The sequence below is a fragment of the Mytilus galloprovincialis genome, chromosome 10, assembly GCF_965363235.1.
Source record: "Mytilus galloprovincialis chromosome 10, xbMytGall1.hap1.1, whole genome shotgun sequence".
Lineage (NCBI taxonomy): Eukaryota > Metazoa > Mollusca > Bivalvia > Mytilida > Mytilidae > Mytilus > Mytilus galloprovincialis.
In genome coordinates this window covers 54,613,338-54,631,751 of record NC_134847.1, presented here as the reverse complement: position 1 = coordinate 54,631,751, position 18,414 = coordinate 54,613,338, and the positions used below count along the sequence as shown (strand labels likewise).

Below are 18,414 nucleotides of genomic sequence, written 5' to 3'. Positions count from 1 at the left end.
ATTTGACGAAAATTGATTCATTAAATCCCCTACCAAACAACACAATTTATACACAAATATTCCCAAAATTGAAGAAGGAGTTGCTTGTGAACAAGTATGGAACAATCGTAAGGATAAACATCCCCCTACAGACTGTCTGGTTCAGTTTCTGAGACAAGTGCTTGAAAACAACAATTTTGTATTCAACAACCAGCACTACTTGCATATTGGTGGTACCAGTATGGGAACCAAAATGGCACCTTCAATTGCCAACATTTTCATAGGAAGTCTCGAAGAACGCATCCTTTCGAATGTACCATAAACACCCTTGTTTTGGCTCTATTGTATTGATGACATCGACATCAAATGAAACGAAACTGCAGATCGTCTGCAAGAATTTCTCGATTTCTGTAACAACTTTCATCAATCGATAAAATCTGAAATTTTAAATGAGAAAATTGCGTTTCTCGACACCACCATAACTTTAGAAAACGGAGTCATGACAAACGAACTTCATACCAAAAAAAAAAAAAGATAAACACCAATTTCTCTCTCCGATGAGTTGTCACCCGAAACACTGTTCCCGGAGCATCCCGTACAGCCAAGCAATCAGGTTAAAACGTTTATCGGAATTAAAATTAAACCATAGTTTGGGACAACTCCAATAGCAACTTAAATAAAGAGGTTATTAGAACAAAAATATTTTAGAAGCTTTGGGTAAAGCAAAAGAAAAAGATAGAACAAACCTACTTAAAAATACAAAGAGAAGACGGCCCAGACAAATAAAATTCCATTTTTTGTCAGCTTTCATACTGACCTGACAAATCTTTCATTTATTGTCCACAAACACTGGCGTCTTATTGAAAATTATCCTTCCTTAAAAGAGATTTTTCCATCCCCTCCCGTCATGGCCTACCGCAGACCCAAAAACCTCAAAGATATTCTAGTAACATTCAAAGTATCTAAACAGGATATATCAACAATCGGAGGTTATAAACCATGCGGAAGGGGCAATTGTAAGTCGCCAACATCAAAATCCAATTCGTCACCACAGTTACAAAAAAAACATACAACCTATGTATAACATCAAATTGCCAAATGCAAAATTGTGTATATGTCTAAACGTGTGGAACTTGCAAATTACAATATTTTGGTGAAACAGAAACACCATTTAACATCCGACTAAATAGTTACATCAGCGCGAAAGTCATTTTGAATTTTTTAATACGTTTATTACGCTTTATGCATGAAAAAGATGCATTTCGTTAAGATCAAGTCAATTCCGCTACAAAAATTTAAACATCACGGCCAGTGCGAAACAAATCAATACATTGTTTATCACTAGTATGGGATAATGTTTTATTTTGATCTTACTTTACAAAACTTCATGAATATATGATTTCAGTTCAGTAATCCTAAGAACAAATTATGACAAATTGAAGGGTTTAGATGCATACCAAAATGGGAGCTCTATAATTCGGCTTCGTTTTATATCCACTTGTCAAAAAAGGGAAATTTTCATAATGTAGAGTTATTCAACTTCGTCTATTATATTTAGGTATACAATTATTTTTTCATATTATGGTAATCTATATAGCAAGCAGATGATCCAGATTTACATAACACATCGTATGTAGGATGTGTCATCTAATCATTTCTGCAAAAAAATGTATTGTGAAAATGAAAATTCGTGTCCAGATAGAAAAAGTTTAATGTGTAATTTGCTATTTCAAATTGCCACAAACAACCTATGCTCTTTATAATAAGCTGTAGTGTACATATTTCCTTATTCATTTCATTTATCAAATGCACACGTAAATCTTTTACACAAATGGTGTTTCTGTTCAGATTGATTTTTACTCTCTTAAAAAAGACATTGCAAAAGCTGAAAGTGTTCAACTTGTGATTGATAATTCAGATCAACATACAGACTTTGATAGTTGATGAACTATAACATGTATAACTTATCAGAATTTATTGACTTTATCTTCATATCTTTACTTTTATTTTACACCCGGTTATGCTTTTTCTCAGGCTGGTCGTCACGTATGTACACTAAGTGGTCTTATCTCATTTCTGGGCTTTAAACGAATAAAAAAGAAAGAAGAAAAGTCTGTTTATTGTAAAACAGTTTACAAAACACAATTTTGACAAATCAACCAACGCGACCGAGTTCCTAGCTAGCGCATGTAAAATATGGTGGAGTTTAACATCAGGTTTCGACAGACTAAAGTATCAATTAGTACACTTCAACAAATAAGGAGTAAAAACGTCATTAATGGTTTGAAAAAAAATATGACATTGTGGAATTCAAAAACGAAAATTATTCATGTTATTCTAGATACGGAATAATCTGTCCATGGTGGTAGAGTTTGAAATACACTTTTTAACATGTTTATTTTAAAAAACGACTATATCAAACCCTGTACATGTTTATGTATCAATGCCAAATGTCTGACCAAGAACGTCGCCAAATTTGTCTTTTTTCTTCAAATTGTGTGTGAAGGTATTTCATTTCATTTGGGGAATAAAATATGATAAACAGTAGATTTATATATAACAAAGATTCTAGAACTATGATTCTTGGTGTTTTTATCCTAAAAAAAAGTATGATTTACCCGTCATGTAATGTTGTCATTTTAGCTAAAATATATTTAACATTGCCATAAAGCGTGGAGGTTTGGCTTGTCATAGAACAAAGTTAAATTCACCATTTATCTTAAAATTTCCTGTACCAAGTCAGGAGTATGGTAGTTGTTATCAAATAGTTCGTTTCTGTGTAAGTTTCATTGTCGTGTATAGTTGATATGTTTCCCACGGTTTTAGTTTGTAGCCTGGATATCTTTTTTCTCAACTGATTTGTGACTTTTGAACAGCGGTATACTACTGTTACCTTATTTTACGTTCTGTCCTCCATATATGAAACATACTAATGAAAAGCGTTTCCAGTTTCTCCCTTGTTTTTAAGAGATGTTTTTCTTCAGATAACTTGATCTGCCGTATAAGAATTTCGCAATTTTCGGAAATATCGCAAATTAAACGTTTGTAACCGACATTCAAATCTTCAATGATGACAATAACATACACCTACTGAGTTATCCGGTTTTCTAAGAATGACCACATTAACGTATTGGTAATTTGTGTACATCTCAGTCTGTAATATGGTGTGATGTTTTAAGCTTCTTAATTTCTGACCTAGTCCACTACTTCGTCTCTAAAGTGTTTAAAGGATGAACATAATCACGGACGGACTACGGTACACCACTTTTTTCCCAAACAAGATAGACTATTACTAACTGTTCCATCTAATTGTATAATTTGCGGATACATCATTTCTGAATATTTTACAGACTTTACCAGTTTAAAAGTATAAACAAAATTTCACTTTACTACAATTAAGATATTCTTTACAGAATCAGATACTCTATCCAAGATTGTGTAAAAGTCAAAAGTGGTGCAAGTAGATCGAAACTTTTTCAAAATAGTTGTTTATCGGCATTAACTTTTAAAAGCTCGGCTCACTTCAGGCTATAATTTTTTTTATTGAACTATGAAAAATGCATGAATTTGATTGGATGTCATCTTGCACTTACATGGTCTATGTATACGTATATCAAATGTTATCTACATGTATATCTAACCTATATTATTGTCATCAAATTTACTGTATTGTAGATATTGATGAATGTACAACGACATCAAAATGCACCCATTTATGTGCAAACACTGTTGGATCATATCAGTGCAGTTGCAAAACTGGATATCAACTTGCATTGGATGGAGTATCTTGCTCAGGTGTTTTTACGTTTATGCATTTTTTCGTGTTAAAAAAATCTTATATTTTTTAATTATCTAAATTAAAGAGTATAATTATGCTCTTCATCAAAGCCTCGATTCCAGTGTCTATTCCTCCATAACTTAAGATTTTCGAAATGTTCAGTTTGTGGAGTACACTGGCGAATATATCTTTTGATGGATCAATCTCTACAATAACAAAACAAAATATTCTGCTGGTGTAGGTGTGGGGGCATCAACTAAAGGCTTTCGATTCCTTTCAATTCATATTAGCTAATGGCCATTTTATGACTATGATAATTAAGTGCCACTAAATGTCCTCTGTCTACATTTATGCATAGTGTTTTTGTTGGAAAGTAGGATTTAACCGATATTTCTCTGAATCTCTGTCCAGGAAAGTTCAAAGAATATCATTTTGTTCGTCCTGATAAATATGAGAGTTGTGTTTAAATTGATGCTGAGGAAATTAAAAAAAAAAAAAAAACAGGCCCAAGACATACAGAACATATTAAGTGACCTTCTGGAATGTATGTCTTAGGAGACATTTGTTAACGTGTATACAATGTATATCATATGTTGGTTTTCTTTTGATATAAGTTGACAAAACATGCCTTTTTTTGAATTTCTGATTAGTTGTTCTAGGTGTAAATTGTGTTAAGCTACTAATTTCTTGTTACTGTTTCTTTTCATTAAATACGATTATTTATCAAAATCGCTTCTTAATATTTGTATGCATCAAATTTTTCCATTTATCATTTTTAGATCTTTGGCACTTACAATGTACATGTTCATGATTTATAACATATGCTTATGCCGTTACTTCAATCCTGTTTCCTTTCGCGAATATGATCTACCTAATTAGACTATTTACAGGGTTTGTAATGACATTAGCAACACGACGGGTGCCACATGTGGAGCTTATCCTTCCAGAGCAAATGAGATCACCCCAGTTTTAGATGGGGTTCGTGTCCCTTTGTTCTTAGTTTTTTATGTTGTGTCGTGCACGTGTGTACTTATAAAAATCTGTTTGTCTTTTTTCTTTTTAAACAATGGTGTTGGCAGTTTATTTTCGATTTAAAAAAAATGTATGTGTTTGAATGTCCCTCTGGTATCTTTTGCCCCTCTTTTATATAGAACTTCTCGTTTACAAATTAAAAAGAAATATTCAGGTACCATCTCCTTCAGTCAAAGTTCATCTTAAATAGATTTGGCTATTCTATTTATATCCTTTTGTAAAGCTCCTGAAAATCAATTCATACGCAGGAAATAACACTTAATATATATTCCATTTTCAAGCGCTCAGCTGTTTGTGCCAGAGAGTTGTTTCAGCTAAATAGTGGATGTTTCAGTACTGACAATATGAAAATGTATACTTATTTGAAATATCCCGTTCATCCATAAGGCAATATATAGAATCTAACAGGCCCAACTCCTTCAGACAAGTAAGCCATTGATGATATATGTTGAAGTAAAACATTATTTCATTGCAATGTATAACTATTTTTCAGATGTCAATGAATGTTTGCTGATCAATGGCGGTTGCGATGACATATGTGTCAATACACCAGGTTCTTATTATTGTCAGTGTCAAAATGGACCACCGTTGAACCCTGATGGTAGATGTCCAGGTAAGTGTAAGATACACACAACAATTTAGCAATATATATATTTATGTTGTCTGCAATTTTTATAAATATCCAAGGGATTTCCAGTTTTCATTTTTTTGTAATGGAGTTCCCCTCTGCTTTGCTTTATAAGGATGGCTTGTAACATTCAGGATTTGTCCATTCTCTTTCTAATGGAATAGAATAAACTAGAATAATTTTTATTATCTGTAAGTCAGGGGTAATCCGTAATATATGTGTAATTCAGGTCTCAGAAAGGGTATATACTGTGACATTCCCGGCTTAGGGCTTATATCCCCTTCGCCTTCGGCTCAGGGGATATAAACTCTTAGCCAGGAATGTCACAGTATATACCCTGTCTGAGACCTGAATAACATATAATATATAGTTTTAATAAGAGATAGCTATAATTTAAATTGAATAAAAATCTATCAATTGGCTATGATACTTGTATGAATTCCTGTCTTTTTTTTTAAATAAGTAGACAATATATTTTTTTTTATATTGATAATCTTGGGATCCTCAGAGTTCATAAGCCGGACAAATTGACTCATCAGCTAATGTCTTTATATTTGGCACTCTGTGTTCTATATAACTAAAAATTGCCTGTGCTGTTCTATATATGTTGGACATTTAAGTGAAAAATGTACCAGTATCTTCAATATTAATTAAACAAATTCGACATATTCTATCATATACATCTACATTTTTGTATTTTCCTGCTTCTATTCCAATTTATGTGCACTTAGACCAAATTCAGTTATCATATGTCTTTGTTCATTATTCAAACCTAAATATGGTTCAAATTTAAATTGAGATTCAAACAGTCTATAAGTACGCCATTTGTTTTTCTTATTACCATCTCTAAAATCGGAAAATATTTCGTTTTTCCAAAAGGGGTTATATTTTAATCTTAATTGTGAAAAAATCCCATTTTTTAAAATTTAAATTTTGATATTTGTAAATATCTTAATCAAGATCATGTAACTCTGAGGATTCCTGCATTGATGCAGATAACAATGTATCACAATTTTTTTCTATATGTTTCCAGTCTTTAACATATAATAAATGGTTTCTAGAAAAAGCTGATAACGACCAACCTCTCAAAACACCAATAGTTGTGGTTTTCTTGTTTACACCTAATAAATATTTACACATTTTTAAGTGCAACGTTTCTTGTTCAAATTTTTACATAGATTAGATAAAAAAAATAATATTATCTTGGGGGTTATTTAATGTTTGTATTTTTTTTCGAGAAACTCCACATCTCACTACCATATAATGAAATGGGCTTAACTGTGTTATCAAAAATATGAAAAAAATGTTTTTATCTTTGGTTTTTGATTACCACATGCTTTACAAAGTCTGAAATATGCTTTTAAGGGCATACGATACAGTTACAGTGAAGGTAATGACGTTGCTAACGTAAAATGTTATTTTCGCGACGTCAAACTCTGACATATCGGGAAAAGATGCATTTTTCGACTGATTCTTATCATTCAAACTGATTTAATTTGAAAACGAGTGCATGGACCCCTATTTTTTAAAACAGCAATTTGTTTCATTTTGCAAGGAGATTATGTGACCCAAATTTTATAAAACTGTAAATAGCGCAATTTTTTTAATTTTGATAAACATGCAGCAAAAAATGACGTTTTTTCCTCTATTCATGAACATTTGATAAATATAGAGTTATTTCGGAATAAAAATTGCATAATTTTTAATGATACTTATAAAATGCAGAAATTACCGATTATTTAACAAAAACCATTTTGTGTTTATCTTTTAAAACAAAAAAGTTATGTCTTTCTTTCGAAAAAGAAAATACGGACACAAATCTGAATTTTGAGCAAATATACAAAATTTCGACCTTATTTTACTCAAAAAGTAGCACATGAAGGTATATTTTTTATTACATATTTGATTTAATCAGGTAAAAAATAGCCTATATGCAAATTTTCATCACCTTGTAAATACAGGTTCAAAACTGTATCGTATGCCCTTAAGCTTTGTTTAGCTTCTTTAAAACTGCCAGAGCAGTGGATAATAACTCCAAGGTAGAGATAATCTTTAGCATTTTCTGACACATTATAGTTATAAAGGAATTTTTGGGAATTTACCTTTTCTGATTTATTACACATTTTGTCGTTTCCATATTAACCTCTAAACCCCACATTTTGCAATATTCTAATAGTCTACCATCTACTATAATTTGACCACTAGTAAGTACAGATATCCTATTTATCTTGCTTTAACTAGATATAACTCTTCTTTCACATTCGATATATCAGCGATATAATCTTCTGTCAATTAAAAGTTATAGGTGAACTTAATATGAAGACAAAGATATGTTATATTGGTATAATAATAGACTGCTTAATATGAAAACAAAGATATGTCCCAGGTGGATAACCCTGGCCGTGTTGGTCGAGACTTTTTAAACTTTTGGTCCTCGATGCTTTTTCAGCTTTGTACTTGCTTTGGATTTCAAACTTTATTCATCTGGGCGTCGCTGGTCAGTTTTAAGTCGACGTGGCGCACGTCTGGCGTATTAAATTTTTTAACAAAGTATCTTTTGTTGGCTATTAATCGTTTGTTTCTCTGTCCTATGTTTACTCCCATTTATTTGTATTGTAGTCCTATCATGTAATGTTGTCAGTTTAATGTTATAATTAACATTGCCATTAAAGCGGGAGGTTTGGCATGCCACAAAACCAGGTTCAACCCACCATTTTTATCTTAAAATGCCCTGTACCAAGTCAGGGAAATGGTCACTGTTATATTATAGTTCGTTTCTGTGTGTGTTACATTTTAATGTTGTGTTTCTGTTGTATCGTAGTTCTCTTATATTTGATGCCTTTCCCTCAGGTTTAGTTTTGTAACTCGGATTTGTTTTTTCTCTATCGATTTATAAATTTCGAACAGCGGTATACTACTGTTGCCTTTATTTATATTCATAAATACTTCAGGGACATGAAATCTTCAATGATTAAAATTTCTGTACTTTATCCTTAAACTACGAATGAAAGAAACAAGTTGAATTGTACTACGAGATATGTTTTGTTGTTAACGCAGAGTAATCTTGTGCGTGATGATAATTTAGATACATTTTCCATGATACATCCGTCAACCAATAGACCATAATGTTAAATTAAACTAGCAATACAAGGATCTTATGCTACAAATAGGGACAAGGGACAAAAAAAGGCTTGTTTTGCATATACATGTAGTTAGAATTTTGGCAGTGAGTCACTTACTGTTCTTGAGTTATGTCCCTTTATAACTTCAACTTTTGCTATGTGTTTCAGTTCCGCACTTGTACTTAAGTTTGCCTCATGCAAATTTAATGAAATGCATGTATACACAATATTAAGAGCCTAAACTAAAAGACAGAATTTGAATTTGAGCAGTCAGTCATGAGCATTTACCGTTAAAGAGGTATGTCTCTTTTTAACTTGGAAAATGACAAAGTTTGAACGGGGGCATTCGTGTCCTAAGATTCTTCTTTTATTTTATCATAATGCCAAACAATAGCTATCAAAAAATTTACACGACGGGTGCCACATGTGGAGCATGATCTGCTTACCCTTCCGGAGCACCTGGGATCACCCCCGTTTTTTGGTGGGGTTCAAATTCGTGTTGCATAGTCTTTAGTATTCTATGTTGAGTCTTGTGTAGTATTATTTGTCTCTCTTTTTATTTTTTCATCCATGGCGTTGTCAGTTTATTTTTAATCTATGATGTCGACTGTCCCTCTGGTATCTTTCGCCCCTCTTTTAGGTATATCACTGATAATTAAACACTGTATTGATTGGTTTGATCACATGTATCATAATGTATAGTTTATTATACTGGTTATATATTTTAATCTATTTTTTTAAGGATTTAACTGACGTGTCTCAAATCATTTAGAAATTATAAATGTGCAATATAAATACATTTACATGGAGCTATAGTATGATTTCCTGAGGAAGATTATAACTGAAGAGTTTCAAGTATTATATGTTCTAGGCTCAATGCATATTATGTATAGAGTGTAAAAAATGTACCATTCAGGGGTATCGAATCCAAAGCCATTACATAAATAGTGTGGCCGAAATCTTCAATAGCCGGTGTAAAATTTAATGCAATACAAAGTAAAGTTTAACCCCAAAAAAAACCCAACATAATGTATAATGTAACCGTGTTCGTAACATCACTGGCTACTCTGCATAATGTATATTAGAGTAGTAAACTAAGTTGCAGTAATACAATTGAATGTCTAACGCAAGTATTTCCTAAAGTTATTAAATATGAATGACTAAAAACCCATTTAATCACCATGTTTCACACACATATACATATATATATATATATATATATATATATATATAAAACACTTGCATTAATTTATTTGTCGATTTTATCAGAAAGAAATATCACAGACGGTGGATTACAACAAACATTATTCGAAGTTCATAAAATAGCACGCAGATTGCTACCCAAAGGATGTGCTGTGCTCGAATTGTCATCATGTGGGGAAAAAGGCATATCAAAAGATATAATTATTTTGTCTTCGACATCGTCTTGGTATACACTATCAACTAATTCAAGCATTTATTTTACCATGGGAATTGTATTTGTTGAATCTGGAGACTTTGCCTTGCCAGTTTCTATATCAGGGTTAGAAGTAGTTTCAACGATTTCTAATTTCGAGTTAATTTACGGATCCTTGAAGTACTCTATAGCAGATGGAATTGAGTTAAACAATAAACGAAACCATACATGTTTCTTTTTTGAAACAACACCAAAGGATATTCATGAATTAATTGGTTCTGTTATACCAACATTGTTTGATAAACTATATGAAGTATTGCCAAATTGGATTCGTTTTAGCGAATCTGGGAAAAAAGAACTTTCAATCACTGAATTAAAAACGAACTTGCTTTACGGAGAGGAATTGAGCGCTATTCCTGACTGTGAAGGGGCTCCAGTTTACGACGGTCGTCTATACAGTGTATTTAGATTTGGAACTAATATGTCGATTACTTTATTTGAGAACGAAGTCCATTTACCATCTCCTTTGGCAGGACATAGATTTTGCCTTGTAGTTGACATTTGCCAGGATAAGGGAGGAACTGCATTTCTGCTCATACCACCAGAATCGCGCGACTTTCTTGAAAAATTTGATATCTTTAGATCTCTAAAACAGAGTTATGGAGTGATCTTCAAACCGCATGGAATAGGATTGTCATTAGCTAAACACATTGATGTAACTCATAGTAAAAAAGAAATAATTGCATGGAATGGAGATAATTTCTTTCAATACTCGTAAGTTGTCAATCATTTGTTTAATATGAATAAGAAGATGTGGTACGGGTGCCTATGAGACAACTGTCCATCCAATTCACAATGTATATAAGTTAACAATTAAAGGTAAAGTACCGCCTTCAACACGGAGCCGTGGCAAGCTGAAGCTACAAAGGGCATAAATTAGTGTAACACAATCTAAACAGGAAAATTAACGGTCTAATCTATATATGTAAAAACGAGAAACGAGAAACCTTTTAACCCAATCAGCAAACGACAACCGCTGAACGACAGGCTCCTGACTCAGGACAGGTTTATACAAATGAAGCGGGTTTAAAGTAAGTACTCGATCATGTGTTCCAGCATAAAAGGATAACAATTTTTGTATTCAGTTATAGTTAAAATGAAAGTAAAACTACGGCTTTCGACAGTTATGATATTCTGTCAGAAACGCTCAAACGTAAAATTGTAAAACCAAGTACAAATTTGTGGCATGATGACCCGTTTATAAAAATATCCCAAAAAGAATTCTGTATTCTATCCATGTTTAATTTTCCATAAGGAAGCTAGTTCTTAATTTTATTTTCAATCTAAATCTAGCAACGGCAAATTTATGATAGGAGTTTTATAAATCATGCCAGAACCACACTTAGCATTATTGAGCTACTGATCCTTTTGTGGAAAAGCAGTAAACCACAAGCAGTAAACCACAAGCAATAATGACCTAGTGCAAAAAAGATACGTATTATATATATTTGTCTTACATCCTATACATTTATAGGAATATATGATTGGTTATATTTCATATTAGGTTAGTAGGAAGGTGGGCCTTATTTCAATACACGGTTAGTAGTTGAGTTACGACTTTGGCTCTATTTGATTATTTAAATGTATTGAAAGTTCTGTTTAATATTGTTATATCAAGGTTGTTGATATTGAATTGTTATTGTTGACATTAGTTTTTTTGTGCAGACCAATGAAGTTAGGTTATTAACATTAAACACTCGAGCACTTTGATATAAAATTGAATAGATGGGGTATGATTGCCAATTAGACAACTCTAGTCTAAATTCAACAAATAAAGAGAGTCAGTAAAATAAATTCGTTACATAGTGAGCTAGTGACCTAATACGATATATACGGGGTCAGTAAATTCCATATGAGGTTCGAGCGTCGCTCTCAGCCTATATGGAATAATCTTTTGTTGATTTAATTTGAATTCATAAAAAAAAACGCTTATCCAAGCAATTAAAAAGGAATTTCGTAAAGCTAACTTTGCTCGTATTTAATTTAATTTTTAATTTTATGCTTACAGAGTTTTCCCATCTGCTAACGTATGGCTTCACAGTAGCTTTGAATGGGGATTTGATGCAGATTTCTTCAGCCTTAGATTAGAAGGGGAAATTGATTTATTCCTAGCAATGCCAAGTATATCGAATGTAAGAAACAATACAAACTTTTAATGAACACAAATAAGAATAAATCAAGCATGTTTTATAAGTATATTTTCAATTTAGAAAGAATGGTAGTAAACAATTGTTATAACCTTTTGTGTGTTAGCCGTAATATAGTCTATACCTAGTTATTGTCAAACGGTCTAAGGTAAATATGTCACTTAATTTCAAGATGTGAATGATTTCATAAGTGTATTGGACTTTGATATGTAGTATGCTCATCAAACTGCAATATGTTAGTAAAAAGGAACCAGACGATACTAACATATATCAAATAAATACAATAAGTTTTATCAGAACAAGACATTTTCAATTTCAGAAATGAAGTGGAGTGTACGTAATTGTAGACTCTGACAATAACACAAAAATATTATGAGTTTTTCTCATTGTTGAATGCCATATGGTTGCCTATAACTTTTTAAATGCACTTCATTTATACTATGGTGGGTACTTGTCACATGGCAATCATACGCATTATTATCTGTTTTAGAATGAAAGGGAAATTGTGCAGTGCGATATTCTTTTTTTTTTTATTAAGTTTGATTTTTTTATTTGTAGTTGCTGAAAGGATTATTTGTTGACGAATGGAACGCCTTGTTACAAGTTAAAGAATTAGGTGTAACACCTGTATTAAAATTCAAGTTGTTTAACAAAGATGTAACCTTAGCACTTCACGACATCATGACTGCCAGCATAGACGCTTACATGGAAATAGGAGGTTTTTCATGTCTATTTCATTTTTTTCTATCCTAAAACACTGTTGGGTGTTGTTTGTTTGTTAATCTATCATCTTATCATAATCTAGTCATTTAGTGTTTGTACCAAATACACAATCGTTAATGCTTTCAGTAAAGAGGGGGTTGTCCCTATTCGTTCACATTTTTTCTCTTATGTAGTAGCCCGTGTTTTCATTACCCAAAATGTGTGTTCTAAATATCCAGTGAGCTCCTTTTAAATCTGCAGAATTTTGAAACGTTTATTTTGATTTTTTCGAAACATAATATATCTTTTTATCTCAGTCTAAGAATATTTATATTCAGTCTAAAATGAATGTCCTCGTCATTCTTGATCTTCTCTTAAAACATTATAATATTATATTCTTTTGGTTTTTTTCAAATACTCTGGCCTCGAACTTTAACGGAGAGAAAACAATTGTCGGGATGCGCATTTTGATGCAGTAAGAATTTTTCCTTTAAGTTTATTATCATAAGCCAACTAACCTTTTCGACGTTGGTTACTATCCCATTTATCAATTCAGAATTTAAGGTCTTTCCACATTTCCATGGAAAGCTGTATTGCTTTTGTTGTGATTATTATCATTATTATATCTTTCCACTTTTCCGTGGAAAAAACTATTGCATTTGTTCTGATTAATTTTTTTTCTTCTTCCGCATTAGACGTTTGTTGTAAGATATCGAACACTTATGCGTTTTTGAAACTGACACCGCATAACCAAAAACTTTTCCATGTAAGAGTAATCTCCCCAAACACTGTTTTTCTTGTAATTTCTAATAAGTCGCAACCGTAAAGGAAACCGACAAATTATTTTATCAATATTGATTGTTATATCCGCAGAATGTTTTGATTCATTTTGACTCTAGCGTTACGGAGATTCCATATGAGAGTTATCTCTCCTTATGCGTTTCGTATAAAATATATGCATTTGTAACCGGTTTACAGTAAGTGACCTATGGTCTTTTGGTTTGAGGTTCTTGGTCATAAAAAAGAAAAGAAAAAAAGGCAAGGTCAAAGTTCAGTTTCATACTCTAAAGTTTAATTTTGGCTTATTTTACTTCTTTTCAAAAACTGTTTACGATATCGACAATATATTTTTACTTAATTTTTTTGCAACATGTCCAAACATACATTTAGTTGACAGTGTACATTGACATCTGAAGGCAGTTTTCTCACCTTTTATGTGTTAAGTTTTGTGTATGGTGATATTAGTCGTTAACCATATCTAATGAAGACCTAAGGTATTTTGATTTGAGGTCTTTGGTTTATAATCTAGAAATTGAGGTCACGGTCAAAGTGGAATTTGACGTTCTAGGTTTTGACCTTTGCATTTACTTCATATTTATACGCGCTAAAGCCATAGGATTTATTGCATTAGGTTATAAACCTTATGAACATGACAAATCCGACAGGAAATGACATTGTGTAAACTTGAAGTAGTTTTTTTTTGTACTTCTTAAATGTTTAAGGATATAAAACTATATATTTTCAGAATAAGTGTGAAGTTAACAATCAATTCATACCAGAAATGAACTTTTCAAACCGAGAGTAACAAATGATCTCCCTTATTTAAACAAAAATTCATATAGAAAACCATATAAATTCGGAATCAGCGTACGATAAGCTATCTTTTTGCGCTGGAAATGACATTTTAAATTGAATTTTAATATTTTCATATCAAGATATGTCTTTATACTGGTAGAAAGACCTCCAATTTTTTGTTTTTCTGTTTTCAATTTCTGGTTTTTGATTCCAAAACAACACTGTTACTGAAATTAAAGTTTACATATTTTTTATGTATACTTTAATAATAAAATATTATAATGATAATAATAACCCTTTTATTGTATAGCAATATAATATTTGAAAGTAAAAATTGGATTTAAACTAAGATTTTGTCGTTGATGACGTCATGAATTTTGAAGGTTGATCGCACTAGTGCAATATTGGAATTTATTGCACGCTAACTTATGGTTACTTTCTGTGGGAAATATTATATTGCTATGCAATAATACTAATTTTTAAGGTTTGTTGATATATATCTTAAAAAGTATATATGGGCGTTGTTGTGTCTATGAGACAACATTAAAGCAATACAAAAGCATTATATTTGTTTCAGGACAAAGGGAACGTTCTTGGTGTGGAAATCATGCAAATCCAGAAGGTGTCTTTTTATCTTTTATGTCGAATTTAAATCCATTCCGAGATGTTCCACTTATAAAAGAATGGGTGTTTGATATGAATATAAGATTGTTTGCATTTTTCACTACCAGTCCAAACCATATGCCGACAACAAATACTACAATAAATGTTCTGACTGACATAGAGGATTTTAGTGCCGCAATACAAAGATTTGGAGATATATTAACAGCTTTAATTGTAAGATTTGGGAAGGATTTGTCACATACCGTTCGCACATTCCTACACGATTTTCAGACATTAATATTATCATTTGTCCAAATGCTTGCAGATGTTATAAAAACTGGAAAATTTAACATAAAACAAATATCTGAAATTACTGGTAATATATTTACTACTTACATTGACAGTTTTAAAAGAAAGGGACAGGGTGTGCTCGATTTGTTAGAGTTTGAGGGAAGTGTCGTTGCTTATAAAATCGCTCGATTTATCAAAACTGAACAACAAATCATTAGGCAAAACGTCGACAAATTATTATCAAAAGTAAGGAGTCAAGTTTTCAGTGCAATTAAAAATTACAACGGATTTGGAATAAGATTTTCAGTCGATTTATTTCTCATCAAACTTGGATTTGGACAAATGGACATTGAATTTATATATTCAGTTGACCGTCTTGGTCAGTGCAGTAAATTCAACAAAGTGTATGAAATTTTGAGTGGTGAACCATCAATAAAAATTCTTGCGAGTCCAACCATTCAAAAACGATTGGGGAAAATGCAGAGCCTTGGAAAATACAAGAAATTGGGATATTTTTTCAAATTTGAACTCAGTGACTCTTTAAGTATTGCTTTAAGTAAAGTATCGGATAAATTCGTAGCCCATTTGCATGTACATGCTGAACTCTTGGGAATGAAGGTTTCAAGGGACGTGTTGATAAGTAATAAGGAGTTTTTTATAGCCCTTGAAGGGAATTTATGGAATGTATACTTTGCCCGACTATCTCTTTCAACCGAGCTAGGAAATGATTGGTACAATTTAAATTATCATTTAAGAGGAGAACTAGTGGCGAAAAGGGGAGAACATGATTTTGGAGGCAGTTATCTAGATGGACTACTTATTTTATCACAAAAAGCCGCTGGTGCTGCAAATAAACGACTGAATACAGCTAAAGAGAAGCTATCGTCTGCACAACATAGCATTTCATATATCCAAGATAAATTAACAGTAGCGATACAAAAAGTAAGGAAGTGTAATGCTGATTTCGATACAGCTGTTTATTCTATGAATAAGGCAAAACAAGCCCTAGATCGTGCGAAAGGTCCTTTTGAAAGGGCCATCGATAAACTCAATAAAGCAAAGAAACACATGGATAGTTTATGCAAAATAAAACGTTGCCATAGCTTATGTATTCCTGGAATAAAATTTAAAAGATGCAAAAAGGGATGGATCCGTTATCCATGCTTCAAAAAGACCAAATGTATGATCCGGATACCAAACATTGCATGCGGGATTGCTAATGTAGCATGTCGAACAGTACGAGCAGTAGCCTATGTTGCGTTAGAAGCTGCTAAACTTTTTGTTCGTGTTCCAATCCTGGCATTAGATGCAGCTAAAATCGCGGTATCTGCGGCTCAGCTTGTTGTTGACAAGTCAATGGTTGTTCTTGTTTTAGCAGAAGGTGTGCTTGATGTTGCAAAACTTGACCTAGAAATTGCAAAGGAAATACTCGAGGTTGCAAAGGCTGACATTGATACCGTGAAATTTATTGTAGGAGCAGCATTGCATGTTTTTGATTTAATTGTGAAATATGGTCTTCAATCACTTCTTGATGTTAGAAACTGTAGATTCGATCTTGAACTTTCAACTGAAGACAAGGCCGTCTTCGATGTGTCGTGCGAACTTAAGGCTTTTCACCTTCATTGGCATAAATTCAGATTTGAATTTGATTTTAAAAAACCAAAGCTCAGCATGTGGAGAATAGCCAAATCTACGATAAAAACCTTGATGGAAATCATTGGAGACATAATTGGAAAACGTAAAAGAAGGGCAGTTTTGTATGAGTCAATGTCTAGGTTGCATCACATAATACAAATTTATAAAAGGGATGCGACTAATCAGTCTGAATATATGAATTTCTCAAGCGAATATACAAATGATTCGTTTCTATATTTTGATGATATCTCTGAAATATACTTCAAAAGCAAATTTAAAAGTCGGGTTGAGTACTTTGCTTTCAATTGTGAATCGTTTCGTCACACATTCTCATTTCTATCAAAATCAATTGAAAGCCTTAATATAATGACAAATGAATCTACTGTTGTTCTAAATGACGTAATGTATGTAAGACATACGATAAATAATATAAATAGGACGATAAATATCGACAATTTAACAGCAGAGTCTCTTGGAATAAGCACCGACTACGCTTTGCGAGAATTCAACCTTACAGATGAAGATATACGAAATGCTATTGACAATGCTACAGATATGTCTTCTGATGATTCGTTTCTTTCCCAAATGGCAAATATCTCAAATATTGCAGCGGAGCTTCTTGATTCACAAATGGCAGATGCAGATTCCATATCTGTAATTGATCACTGGATTCATGGAATGACGAATACTTCAAAGGAGTTTTTTTACGAAACAGATTGCTCTGATTTTCAGGACTGCATTTTGTACTCGTTTTTTCATCTTCATGATATACTCGATGATGAAACAATACCGGACCTAGAATACAGTAGAAATGTATTAACTACCCTTGAAGATCAGTTTTCAGAGCTCATCGTAAACAGCAGTAGATCAATAACAGATACCAATAGACTTTTAATAGAAGTAACCGAATTGTTAACAAGATTAAACAATGCTAACTTATTCTGTACAATTCCTCCTAATGTTTCGATTGCAGTTCCGAATACAATAGCCCTTCTTGGATCATCCATCAGTATCATTTGTAATGTCATAGGGGACCCAAAAGCTTTTATTAGCTGGTACCACAATGGAACTCTTCTATTTGGTGCAAATCAAGATGAACTGCTGCTTATCAATATTCAACAACCTCAAGAAGGAACATACAAGTGTATAGCAGAAAATATTGTTGCGAATGTATCCTCAAATGACACTCAGATTTTTGTTAAAGGTACACTTATTTATTATCTGTTCAGCTCTAAAGCTGTGCATTTTTAAAGACTACAAATCGGGGATTTTTTTAATATTTTTTTTTTACGTTATCGTTTTGTTTCACTCTAAGAATACAGAAATATAAGCTAGTAAAGTTAGAATAGAAAATCTGAAATTGTCATCTTAGTGACCACGCGAACAATAAATGCACCATGTCTGTCATCTTGTTTTTAAATAAATGAATGGAGTTATGACCCGCAACCTTTACCACAATGATATAT

At 32.3% G+C, this 18,414-nt stretch overlaps 1 protein-coding gene across 1 annotated transcript in view; it reads left to right on the top strand.

Annotated features, from left to right (window-relative positions):
* Positions 1-18,414, top strand: part of LOC143047867 (uncharacterized) — a 55,028-nt gene that overhangs the window by 31,978 nt on the left and 4,636 nt on the right. The window contains exons 7-12 of the mRNA XM_076221182.1: positions 3,655-3,774; positions 5,283-5,402; positions 9,809-10,709; positions 12,004-12,127; positions 12,701-12,860; positions 14,997-18,152. Coding sequence (XP_076077297.1) covers positions 3,655-3,774; positions 5,283-5,402; positions 9,809-10,709; positions 12,004-12,127; positions 12,701-12,860; positions 14,997-18,152 — 4,581 coding nt within the window. The remainder of the gene's footprint in view (positions 1-3,654; positions 3,775-5,282; positions 5,403-9,808; positions 10,710-12,003; positions 12,128-12,700; positions 12,861-14,996; positions 18,153-18,414) is intronic.